Genomic DNA, 13,854 nt, shown 5'->3' with positions numbered 1-13,854 from the left:
AGGGAATTACTAAACAGTGATCTTTTATTCAAAACACAATATTATAGGTGGAAACTGAAAGCCTGTTGTTTGGTGTTGCTGTGGTGTAACAGCTGAAGTAGGTACTCTGGTGATTCTGCCATGCTGCTCAGTTACCCTGAACAAATCATTTTTTCACTGCATTAATGATGCGTCATATGTTTTACTGTAAATACTTACATGTGAATAAGTATAAGAAAATGATTACTTATCAGTAGCATTCAGACACAGGGTCAGAAATGATAGTGATGCCAAACAATCACAGGCTGTCCACCTGTGCTTTCTGATGGTTCAATGTACACTAACTTTGCATCAGTAACAAAATTATTAAAAAATAATTTAGGAGCCCTCAAGCTAATTTTATGGACTGACGTGATTCAAAGCTGATCTGTAGCCTGGGGGAGGGTATGTGTATTCCTGGTTAACTTTTATTCCTATGGTATAGCCCTTCAGGTCCTCACTTAAAATAAGGTGTGTTCATCAGGTGTCCTCTCTCTAGGGGCCAAGGTCTTGAATCTTGGCTCCCTTTCTTCCTACTGGCCTGTCAAAGGGGTTGCATAGGTTTTTAGCACCTCCCTCCAGAATGGGCTTTTTCAGAGGATAAATGAATTCAAGTCTCTGAAAATAATGTGAATAAAAGTGTCATCTGAAAACATATTCATGATGAATTTTTATCAAACTTTCGGCTTATACAATCATCTACCCTTGTGTTATGAACACGTGGGTAATGAAATCTCCTCATACCATAGAAATCCCCCACAATCCCAAGTGCACTGCCATATATAAACTAGGTACTAAACAAGTTCTACCTGAAAGTTGTTTCAAAATACAGGTCAAAGTATCAACAAGTTTGCCTCCATAACTCTGAGTCTTGCTCATTCTGTAAGTGATAACAAACTTTTACTGAAATGTATTTATATTCACATTACCCTCCTTTGTTCCTCTTCAGCATCAGCAAAGAGTTTACGAATGTTAGCTTCTGATTCGCCCACATATTTGTTAAGGATTTCTGGCCCATTGACCACTTTGGGCTCTCTTGCATTCAACATCTTGCCAATCTGTCGAGCCAAGAGAGTCTTACCACAGCCTGGGGGTCCATATAATAGGATGCCTTTAACATGTTTACAACCTGAAAAGGAGAAGAAAACAGTCTTATGTCAACTAAGTAAATTCCAAGTAAGACTAAGGAAAGTTTTCTTCTTTTTTTTTGGAGACAGAATCTCACTCTGTTGCTCAGGCTAGAGTGAGTGCCAGCCAACCTCAAACTCCTGGGCTCAACTGATTCTCCTGTCTCAGTTTCCCAAGTAGCTGCGACTATAGGCACCTGCCAAAATGCCTAGCTAATTTTTTTTTTTTTTTTAGTGGAAATGGGGTCTCACTCTTGCTCAGGCTGGCCTTGAACTTCCGAGCTCAAGCAATCCTCCTGCCTTAGCCTCCCAAGGATGCCAGGGCATGATCTACTGCACCCCAGCTTCTTTCTTCTTTACACATACTTTAGAAAAAACACAGTGATATCAAAATGCCATTTACATACATCAATATCCACATGCCATGAACATAAACAAGCAATTGAAAATCCAGCAACAGGCTCGGCGCCTGTGGCTCAAGCGGCTAAGGCGCCAGCCACATACACCTAAGGATGGTGGGTTCGAATCCCCAGCCCGGGCCTGCCAAACAACAATGATGGCTGCAACCAAAAAATGGCCAGGCGTTGTGGCGGGTGCCTGTAGTCCCAGCTACTTGGGAGGCTGAGGCAGGAGACTCGCTTGAGCCCAGGAGTTGGAGGTTGCTGTGAGCGTGATGCCATGGCACTCTACCCAGGGGGATAGCTTGAGGCTCCGTCTCAAAAAAAAAAAAAAAAAAGAAAATCCAGCAACAATTTCTACAATAGGATTAATGTTTGAGGGGAAAAGGCTGCTAGTTAAAGGTCTCTGGAAAAGTAATTTTGAGCTATCATTTGGAATACTTTTAGCTCTGAAAATGTTTAATTAGGAAATATTACTTATTTTCATTATCCTTTAAGGTCAGAGAAAAAAAACCAAACAATTTGTGTTTAGGCACATCTAACCCAAAACAAATCTATACACTAGGCTGTAGAAACTATGTTAGCCATAATCAAGCACTTGAAAAAATGGCAAATATGTCTGAGTTAGATGGTTATACAGGAATATAAAGGATCCTGATGGATATCATAGATAAAACTGAATGTCTTACCTCATGTAACTAATATCAAGTAAGGACATACTTCTTTAAAGCAACACACATGCAGAAGCTGTTTCAAGAGTAGTATTTAATTACTTTCTAGGCAAGCAAAGCTAAATGCCTTAAAGCTACCATCAATAATTCAAACTAGGCTGGGCACTAAGGTTCATACCTATAATCCTAGCACTCTGGGAGGTCAAGTCGGGAGGACTGCTTAAGCTCAGGAGTTAGAGACCAGCCTAAGCAAGAGCTAGATCTCATCTCTACTAAAAATAGCAAAATTGGCTCAGCGCCCATAGCGCAGTGGTTATGATGCCAGCCACATACACCAAAGTTGGAGGGTTCAAACCTGGCTCTGGCCAGCTAACCAACAATGACAACTGCAACAAAAAATAGCCAGGCGTTGTGGTGGGTACCTGTAGTCCCAGCTACTTGGGAGGCTGAGGCAAGAGAATAGCTTAAGTCCAAGAGTTTGAGGTTGCTGTGAGCTGTGACGCCACAGCACTCTACCGAGGGTGACATAGTAAGACTCTATCTCAAAAAAAGAAAAATTAGCTGGGCATTGTGGTGGGTGCCTATAGTCCCTGCTATTTGGGAGACTCAGGCAAGAGGATCTTTTTTTTTTTGAGACAGAGTCTCACTCTGTCACCCTTGGTAGAATGCCATGGCATCATAGCTCACAGCAACCTCATCAAACTCTTGTGCTTAAGTGATTCTCTTGCCTCAGCCTCCCAAGTAGCTGGGACTATAGGCGCCTGCCACAGCCCTGGCTATTTTTTAGTTGCAGTTGTCATTGTTGCTTTAGCTGGCTCAGGCTGGATTCGAATCCACCAGCCTCGGTATATGTGGCTGGTGCCCTATCCAAAGAGCATGGGTGCCACCAGGCAGAGGATCTTTTGAATCCAGGAGTTTGAGCTTGCTGTGAGCTAGGCTGACACTATGGCACTCTAGCCTGGGCAACAAAATGAGACTCTGTCTCAAAAAAACAAACAACAATAATAAACATCCAAACTAGTAAGACTGATGATCTAGATTCTCCAGGATTTCTTTTAGCCAACTCCATACAAGTGCTTACTCTATTTCTTAAGGTGAAGATGACCTGTGGTTTCCATTTCCTCACCCGAGGGACCCTCACTTTTCTCTCACTTTTCTAGTAGTTTTCCAGTTAAGCCACATGGCTCCTCTCCGATGAGGTGTTTCTTTACACTATAGTCAAAAAAGCACTCTGAAATACTGGATGATTAGATTTCAGTATTACACTCATAACCATGGATGAAAAAGAAAACTTCTGAAAATGCAATATAAATAGTTACATGTCCATGAAAAATGGTTTGTCCATATTTAAAATGAAAGCATTAAAAAGTATGTCTCCCTATAATCCCACCACTCCAGGAGGCTGAGGTGGAACGACTGCTTGAGTCCAGGAGTCTGAGACTAGCCTGGGCAGAAGCAAGACCCTGTCTCTGCTAACAATAGAAAAATTAGGTCATGGTGCCTGTAGCACAGTGGCTAGGGCACCAGCCACATACACTAGAGCTGGTGGCTTCGAATCCAGCCCAGGCCTGACAAACAACAATGACAACTACAGCCAAAAAATAGCTGGGTGTTTGTGGTGGGAGCCTATAGTCCCAGCTACTTGAGAGGCTGCGGCAAGATCACTTAAGCCCAAGCGTTTGAGGTTGCTGTGAGCTGTGATGCCATATCACTCTACCGAGGGCGACATAGTGAAACTGTCTCAAAAAAAAAAAAAAATTAGCCAGGCACTGTGGCCCATTCCTGTAGTTCCAGTTATTTACAAGGCTGAAGCAGAAGGACTGCTTGAGTCCAAGAGCTATAATGATGCCCCTGCACTCTGCCAAGGTGACAGAGTAAAACTCTGTCTCCAAAAATCTTAATCTCTTTAAGATTATACTTAAGATTATATCTTTAAGAAAAAAGTATAACAGATTTGATAACTTACATAGAATAAATCACAAGATACAAACAACATTACTAGAAACGTTACATTCTGAGGGGAAAGACCCTTTGGGTTGTCAGTAGGGTCTTTACTTCCTTCTATCTTTATGCCAAGAAAGGACTCCCTTTTTTTTTTTTTTAAATTTTTTTAGGGCTCCCTTTTAAACCCTTGAAAAGAATAAGATCTGTGCTATGGTTAAGCTTGTGGGAGAAGGAAACTTGGTGGAAACCCCTGAAGGATTAGTCTTAACTCTTCTCAACACAGAGTAAATCTCTGCCCCAAGAACCATGGTTCAATAAAATGTCTTTGGCCCTTGACCCATCCTTTAAGCACGAGTGGTGGGAAGGTAAGGGGATAAGCCTTGAGCTTCTCCTTGAGGCCCAAACCACCAGCCACTGCCAGCATCTAAGTCTCAGATATACTGGATGATGATTCTGGGATCTAGCTCCTAATCCTACCCCCATGTCAACTGTGAGCATCATGATTTGAAACTATTCATATGTATAAACCATAGCAGAGGCAGGTGGTAGTGGTGGTGGTGGTGGTGGTGAGACAAGCCAGGAGAGGTGAACCAGAAAGGACAAAATGAAGATTTGCTGAGTGACTACAAAGTATCAGCCTTATCCTCATCTCCAGTTTCTTGACTTTCTCACTTTCTCCATGTTTATCAATTTCCTTTTAACCACACTTCCTTTTATAGTAAGTTATACTTTTTTTGAAGGCCTCTTAACTCCCTGGCCTTTTTATATTTCTGTTCTAACCATCCCATGGGCCCTCACTATAAAATGGCTTTGTTGCACCTATACCCTGTCTGCAGAAAATCACACCCCTGTGCTTGCTTACTGATATCCCCCACAATTTCATGCTATGCAGTTTCAGATCTACTTTCACTGCTTTCTCAATATTGCATGTCACCCTTCACTTGTCTTTGTTAGCTCATCTCTAATTCTCCTTATTAATTATCCATATCTTCACTGTTCTTCTCTTCTCAAGAGCTACCCCATGCTGTGAATTCTTAGAGATGACCTAGATACCTACTTTACATATTTAAAAAAACACAAAACAACAACGAAAAAACCCTATCAGGCACAAACTTCCTTCAGCTCTCTGCTTCTCTGTCTGTAAATTGATCAGCAGATGCATTCATTCTCAGACTCAACCCCATTTCTCAAAGGAGTTCTCCTTCCTTGTCTTCAAGATTTACATCACAATTATTTGTTTATAGACCTTCTCCTGTATGATAGGGTGAATTATTCAAGGGCAAGTACTGTTTCATAAATCCTGAATTGCAAACACCCAGCAAAATGCCTAGCACATAATATGGAAGCAATAAATTGTTGATTTCTTTTTTTTTTTTTTACAGTTTTGGCTGGGGCCAGGCTTGAACCCACCACCTCCAGTATATGGGGCTAGTGCCCTACTCCTTGAGCCACAGGCAAACTTACAAATCATGAGGGACAGAAGACTACTTAAAGCTCATTTAAAAACTATTTAAAGCTCAATTTATGAAACAAGGCTTACTTTCATAGCTGAACTAATCTAAATACCTAAAAAAATATATTTGCAATGATTGAGACTTTACAAATTTAGCAAAACAAACTGAATAATATATAAATAGTAGAATCTTTAACTTTGCAAGTCTGGTTTTGTATAAGGAAAATATTCAATTTAAAGTGTTTTGAATTAAATTTACTCCACTCTTTTAAAATAAACAAATATTACCATAACAGCTAAAAGGAAAACAGATAAAATTCATGCCCACGGAGCTAGCTATATATAATATAGATCTCTGAAATGATAGAATATATTCAACACAACATCAATAGGAATGTCACAGAAGCTCTAGTCTGCATTAGAACTATAATTCTTTGAGGATCTCAAATAAGCACATCAAAAAAATATACTGACATGTAAAGACTTTCAAAATCCACACCTACAAAGGAAATAGTCACTTGAATAAGCAGTGGAAATGGGACTTTGTTATTACTATTATTATTATAGCCTATTCTGACTTATTAAATAAGCATTGGTCTCTAATTTTAAATGAGTCATAAAAACTCTTCATACCTAATTCCATTCAACAAAAGTGTATTAAGCTCCTGTTTAGACTAGGTGCTAAGGTAGATGTTAGGGATACAAACATGAAACAGACAGTCCCTACCTGTAGGGCATTCTTGGCTTAGGAGGGAAGACAGAAATAAAAATAGGTTATCTATAATACCATGTGACATCATCAGAGATATGTATGAAATGTTTCTGGAATCTTGCCAAGAGAGACTGATTCAGCCAAGGTGATGATAGAAAATTAGGGATAGACACAGAAGAAGTGGTAACACTCAAGCTGGGTCTGGAGGGATAACTAGGAGGTTCATGGCCGGGCTATGGGGAAGAAATGGCTATGGAGAGAGACTAGCATGATCGAAGGAAAAGGAGTATGGATATAGACGCTGTTCTCTCAAAACAGCCAGCAGTCCAGCCCTGGAGGCGAGGAGAGAGCAGTGCCTAGATATAAGGCTGACAGGCTTTGAGCTATATCTATCGGTATTTAACTTGTTTCATAGATAATTAAACCCTAGTCATCTTTTAGGTGTAGGTGATTTATTATGGACGATACATAATGAGATGGTTGGTTTAAAAACCAACTCTTATGGTAGAATGGAAGAAGATCTAGAAAACAAAGGGGCAGCGCATGGAAGGCTAGTTGGAAGAATGTTCTTAACCTTTTTCTGGGGACGATGACTCACTGAATCTGAATACCCCTCAAGTCTTCTGGAAGCATATGAACAAATGGGCTCACAGGCCTCCAAATGACACGGGGCTCTCCCTGCTGATGCCCCAGCTTTCTCCTGAGCTTTTCTCAGACATTAAAGCTGGGCTCTGATAGTGGGCAGCCTCTGATCTCTGGCTGCTGCACTGATTGCTGAGCTGTACCAACTGCTGCTACTATTTTTTTCCTTAATGTTTTACATTACCCCTCATATAAGGAAATCAGTGTCCCGGTTTAGTGAACTAAGTAGCAAAGATATGGAAGAAGAAGTCAGTGGAACTGATTTGAATTGTCATACTCTTTCATTCTATTTCTCACTTTCTTCCCTATAGAATAGTCTAATGGACTGCCCCAGAGAAAAGAGACATGTACAAATTGTATACAGGAGGCTGAGGTGGGAAGCGTGCTTGAGGCTAGGAGTTTGAGGCCAGCCTGGGCAACATAGCAAGACTCTGTCTCTAAAAAATTTTAGAAAAAATTAGGCAGACATGGTGGCATCTGCTATAGTCCCAGCTATTTAGGAGGCTGATGTGGGAGGATCCCTTGAGCCCCAGGATTTGAGAATGCAGTGAGCTATGATCTGCAGTCCAGGCTAGGCAAGAGGGGTAAGACCATGTTTTTATCTCTTTAAAAAAAAAATTGCATACAATTTCTTAAATACTTTGAAGTCCATCCTTCAAATCCAAATTAAAAACTCCTGACTGTATTACTGAAATAATCCAGACAAAAGACTAGTAATGAGAAGAGGCAACAGTCACAGGAAATAGCAGGGAAAGAAAAAAGATGTGGGAGATATTCATCACAGCTTAGAGACCAAATGGAAATTGAGAAGAAAGAGGAGTCAAGCCCAACCTTAAGGTATCTAATCTGGGCACACGGGTAAAATGATGATAACCTCTGGGATACCAAGAAGACAGCAAGAGGATGAGGAGCCAGTTGGGAGAACAGAGGAAACTGTTACTTATTTCAGGATATAAGGCATTTGAGATTCCAGCAGTAATGCCCACTAAAAATACAGATCGAAAACTCAGAAAAGACATCAGAAGCACTGCTTCCATATTTTTGAATGCCTGTTCTAGGCATATGAAAAGTTTAAGCAAAGGAATGTGACAACAGGGACAAATGCTGCAGAGACAAGAGGACAGGGCCTGGTAAGAGGCCACTAGATACAGAAATCAGGAAGTTCATGCTGGTCTGGGCCGCAGGTCTTTGATCATGGTCAGAGCACTTGGGCCTGAGGCCCCTTCCTTTTAGTTAGAAGAAAGAGAAGGAGTGTAAGCAGGTCTGGAGATCACACTTTCAGGAACTCTGGCAAAACAGTGGAGGGATACAGACACTTTTCTTTCTGAGATAAGTTAAAAGGGAGCAGAGGAGAAAGCAGAGGGTATGCTTGATAGGGTCAGCTGATTATGTGGAACAGGAGTGACATCATCGGTAAAATGAAGGATAAAGAGAGGAGATTGGGAAACGTGGTGAAGGTTTGGGAAGAACATGGAGAATCGGGAAAATGTGGGGGTAAATGGGCCTGAGAAGACGGATGCCATTATGTAACTAAACTCAGCATATAAGATTCAGGTCATCAAAGGATCACCCTTTTTATCATGTTTTTATAAGTGATTCACAGTGTTAGGTAAGACACAGATTCCTTTTTTTTTTGCAGTTTTGGCTGGGGCTGGGTTCAAACCCACCACCCATAGTATATGGGGCTGGTGCCCTACTGGTTGAGCCACAGGCACCACCTAAGGCACAGATTCTTATTCAAGTCTATAAATATAAACTTCATGTAAGCTGACATAAATATCTTGACTTTTTTGGTTTTAACCATCTCTTTTTTTTCAAAACTGAATCTTAAAGATTAACAACATGAGATAAGTAACAGGATTAAGTTAATTTGAAGTCAACATACTACTTGTATAGCTCAATTCTCAATTCTATTACCTAATTTTCCCATCAAAAGTGTGAGGTTAAAAACTATCACATGACTGTTCTCAAATTTTTTCTTCTATTTACCATAAAGATTGAGGCTTAAATCTTTATTTCTCTCTCTCTCTCTTTTTTTTTTTTTTTTTTGTGAGACAGACTCTTACTTTGTCACCTTTGGTAGAGTGCTGTGGCATCACAGCTCACAGTGACCTCTTGGGCTGAACTGATTCTCTTGCCTCAGCCTCCACAGTAGCAGGGACCACAGGTGTCCAACATAGCACTGGGCTATTTTTTTAGAGATAGGGTCTCACTCGGGCTCAGGCTGATCTCAAACTCCTTAGCTCAAGCAATTCACCCATCCTGGCCTCCTAGACTGCTAGGATTATAGGTGTGAGTCACCACAACTGGCCTTAAATCTTCATTTCTAAGTCATTCTCGTCTTTTCTCCTGTGTCCGTAACTTAAGTAAGAACTATTATGGGCTAAAAGCATTTCTTCCCTTAATTTCTTGTGTCTAAGTGCTTAAAATTGCTTGTTTTACTAACTGTTCCTATTAATCATCTTCTAAAAAATGCCTACTTTTTATTTGGATAACATACAAACATATTAACAACTCTTAGTCATAGTAATGGACAGGAAGGTGGTAGTGAAAACATAATCAAAAATGGCCAAAAATAGATTTATAGATAAGGTTTTGGAATTTAAGTTGCTAATTGTATTTGAGGGTAAATGAAGTTCCAGGGTATCATATTCTTTCTCTCATCCAACCAGTGACACGTTTTGCAGTGGGAAGATGAGGAATTTTTCTTCCACTTGCTTCCATTTTCTCAGTGAAATAAAGATTCCAGGTCATCAGCCATCGGTGACGATGGAAGAACAGAAGAGGTGGTGTTAGAATTTTGAGGAGAGTAAAGAATTAGTAATCTCAAAGAATTTATTCTTCTGACAATAAACTGACTATGTGGGGAAAATATAGAAGGAATACCAAGAGTACCTATCCTAAGAAAGGCCCATTTGAGATCTGGTTCATAAATTTAAACACTATAAGACACTATGGTTTTGTGTTTTTCTTAAGCCATATGTAACAGCCAGAGTACTGGGACAAAGAAGGCAGATAGCTGAGAAACAGTCAGGGCTTTGACACACCTGGAAGATGAGGAGTGAGGCTGTGAAGGGGATAGGCAAAGAGAATTATCATGATAGACTGGGGAGCCTACGGTGGGTAAAGAGGAAGGAGAGAACAGAAAGATTACAAGGGATAGAGTAAATTAACTGGAGATTCTAGTGAGATCCAAATTGCTGGGGTGGGGATGGGAGAAATGCTAGAAGTAAACAAGCAAAGACGACCAGCGGCTGGAGAATAGGACGCTTAAATCTGAGATCCCAAAAGTAATGCGGTTACTGGTGATGGAGAAGTCTCGTGTATAATCAAAGAACAGGTAGCTGAGGTGGACTAAAGGAAAAGTTTAATGGAAATGGGAAGGTCAAAAAGATGTAAGAATATCCTGCTGAACAAATCATCAACAAGGATGCTAAAGTTGCCAAGAAAATACAGATGATTAGAACACATGGGAGACTGCACTTAGGAAGAGCAAGTAAGTCAGACAGCTTTTTAAGTGGCTTTCTTGTCATTTTCTTTAATAGGGCAACCCTCACTTACTCTCGTTTGTTCTACAAATGTTAGTGACAATAAGAAGTATTAATGTGTATTATGTCATTATGTAATAGCTATTATTAAAGATATGAATAATATAAAATGTCACAGAACTAAAGAAAGCAAAAGATAATACCCTATGGATTTAAGTAAATGAGACACTGGAATGTTATGTATAAGACTCTTCTGTAAAAAATTAAGTATAAGACTGATTTGTATCTCATTCTAGATCCCTTGTCATAAAGATGTTTAATGATTCCTAGAATATTGAACTGCAAAAGCTGCACTTTGATTATGTTTCACAATACATGGTTGCCAAAAAGGCCAAAAGTGTGGTTAAATGCAAGACAAATGAAAATTGAATGGATTAACTAGGAAATAGAAAATAAATCAGGTGTAAATCTCTAGAGAACATTAAAAATTACTAAGAGTCCTACTTTTCTGAGCAGTAGCTCTCAAAAAGAAAAAGAACTATTTTTTTTTTAAACTGGGAGAAACTGCTGTCATTATGTTGTTTAGTTTTTATTTTGCAAGGTAAACATTTCTTTTAAAAAATCATATCTGACATTGTCTATCACCACCCTTTCACATAAGAAAATACATTCTAATATCAAAAGGTAGACTTTATCTCTGAATAAAGGACAGTCTTTTGCATTAAATAACCTCAGTTTTATGTTTGGTATTAAAAGTGTGGGCTCTGGAGTCAGCTTGCCTGAATTCAAATCCTGATTCTTATACCTACAAGCTGGAAATGGTAATATTAGCTAGCTCAATAGGTTATTCTGAGGCTAAAGTAGAATGCACATAAAGCACTTAGCATACTTTCTGGTACATAGTACAAGTTTATAATATTGGCTGTTAGTTAATAATTAGCCTCTTTTTATCACCTTGCTTTAGATGAGTGATAAAATGGATGAGAATTAGATCATAGATGACCATAAAGCTTGAAAATAACTGTTGTACTTACCAAATTCATTCTGAAATTAATAATTATCATCATCTGGCCCCTTAAAAATTTATCTATTCCTAGCACCCTGGGAGGCTGAGGTGAGTGGACTGCCTGAGCTCAGGAGTTTGAGACCAGACTGATTAAGAGTGAGATCCCCATCTCTAAAAATAGCTGGTTGGGCTTTGGGCGGGTGCCTGTACTCCCAGCTACTTGGGAGGCTGAGGCAAGAGAATCAATTGAGCCCAAGAGTTTGAGGTTGCTGTGAGCTGTGAAGCCATGGCACTCACCCCCAGGGTAACTGAGTGAGACTATCTCAAAAAACAAAATAAAACAAAACAAAAAAACTTTATCTAACAGGACTGTCACTTGAACTATGTACATTATAGTACCCATTCCTTTACTAAACTTCAAGCTCCAAATTAATATAGTGATCAATGGGTTAGACCATGGCAGTTTCACAAAAAATTACTAAGTTTCAATCAGTCAGTTTTCTCTGTAGAAAGCCTCCCTTCCAGCTGGACCACGTATCAATCTTGCCTGCTGCTCTTATGCCTCAGACAGAGTAAATCTGCACCATTTCTCAAGCTTTCCAAGCTCAGTTAGAGTCGACATGTAAACTCATCTGGAAAGCCAAGCTACCATGATTATTAGTTCCACATATATACATCCCTGTTATCTTTTCTCCCCTGTTAAAGTAGGTTTCTTTCTTTTTTTTTTTTGAGACAGAGTTTCACTATGCAGCCCTGGGTAGAGTGCCATGGCATCACAGCTCATAGCAACCTCAAACTCCTGGGCTTAAGCGATTCTCTTGCCTCGGCCTCCCAAGTAGCTGGGACTGCAGGCACCTGCCACAATGCCCAGCTATTTTTTTGTTGCAGTTGTCATTGTTGTTTCAGCTGGCCTGGGATGGATTCAAACCTGCCGGCCTTGGTGTATGTGGCTGGCGCTGTAACCACTGTGCTACAGGCTCCCTTGCCAAAGTATATTTCTTTTCCTAAGTTCCCCTTCTATCTTCCTAACTGCAACCATTTTCAATGTCCATAACTGCCAGATACTAAAAAGCTGCCACTGCACTTTCTTCGGGAGCACACACCCTGCCCTGTTTGCACTCACCTGGTATGACCTGGTTCTACTGAGAGAAACTGGGACTAATTTCTAGGCATGTCGCCCAAAAGTGTATTGGCAATGCTCGATCACCACGACCTATCCTTTGTCTTCTAGTTTGAGGCAGATTAGTATTACCTGGATATTCTTTCTCACCTTAATTCTAGTTTCTACTCTTAGTTAAATCTGAAATCCTCTAGTAACACACAAAATTTGGACTGCTGGAGGCACAGGTGCTAATAACCAGTGATTATAATTATATGAATTTTGGTGGGGAGAACTTTAAAAGGCTTTAATTTGTATGCTACAAATACCTTAAAGTAATTTCTGATCTAAAAGTCTAAATAGAATAGGACCTTATTCAATATGATAGGCATATCCAACCCTATGATTTCAATGATACATGAACATATTTATAAGATATCTAATGTATTAATTGTAATCTCTTTTCTTAAAATAAATCAATAAAAAAATAACCTTACTTCTGCAATACAAGGAATCAATAGCAATGTTTGCTAGTTACAACTTTCAAAACAGTATCCAAAAAAGCAACAAATTTGTCTGTGCCAAACTTTTCTATTTTACAAAGTAGTGAATTTTCCTTTGTTTTTTCAAATGTTACCAGAGGCAAGATGCATTGAGGAAAAATTCTCAATTGACTTTTAGGTATTCAAAAGAGGAAAATAAATGGCAAATGAGGCCAGGCACAGTGCCTCACACCTGTAATCCTAGTACTTTGGGAAGCGAAGATGGGTGGATTCCTTGAGGCAAGAAGTTCAAGACCAGCCTGAGCAAGAATAAGACCCCATCTCTACAAAAGAAATAGAAAAATTAGCTTGGCATAGTGGCACAGGCCTATAGGCCCAGCTTCTTGGGAGACTGAGATAGGAAGACTGCTTGAGCCCAAAAGTTTGAGGCTGCACTTTAGCCGGGGCTATAGAGTGAAACCTGCCTCAGCAACAACAACTACAACAAACCTATGGCAAAAGCTAATTTTACATAAGAGAAAGCAGAATGATAAAAAGATTAGAAGAATAGAGGTGGTCTCTATCAAATTAGCATCAAGATTGGAGTGTTTAATTCATTTGTGGGCAACATGATCTATAAAAAGAGAAAGACGGATGAAGTAGGTTTTGAACAGTGACTGATGTTTAAAGGGGAATCCCAAGTGGCTTCTTGTTCAAATGCAGAAAGATCAGCCATGTTTGCCAAAGAGAGAGGCTATCAAAAGACTCTGGCAAGTCAGGACATATTCATAAGTTTTACAAGTTTCTCTCTGCA

General features: G+C 39.7%; 1 protein-coding gene across 3 annotated transcripts in view; it reads right to left on the bottom strand.

Annotated features, from left to right (window-relative positions):
• NSF (N-ethylmaleimide sensitive factor, vesicle fusing ATPase) overlaps positions 1–13,854 on the bottom strand; it is a 145,673-nt gene that overhangs the window by 68,997 nt on the left and 62,822 nt on the right. For all 3 annotated transcript variants that reach the window (XM_003786233.1, XM_023511293.1, XM_023511292.1), the window contains exon 9: positions 948–1,147. In XM_003786233.1, the coding sequence (XP_003786281.1) occupies positions 948–1,147 (200 nt within the window). The remainder of the gene's footprint in view (positions 1–947; positions 1,148–13,854) is intronic.

Source organism: Otolemur garnettii, unplaced genomic scaffold (assembly GCF_000181295.1).
Source record: "Otolemur garnettii isolate 467f Iridium unplaced genomic scaffold, OtoGar3 scaffold00018, whole genome shotgun sequence".
Classification (NCBI taxonomy): domain Eukaryota; kingdom Metazoa; phylum Chordata; class Mammalia; order Primates; family Galagidae; genus Otolemur; species Otolemur garnettii.
Note: the sequence above shows the minus strand (reverse complement) of the source record. Positions and strands in the feature narration are given on the sequence as shown.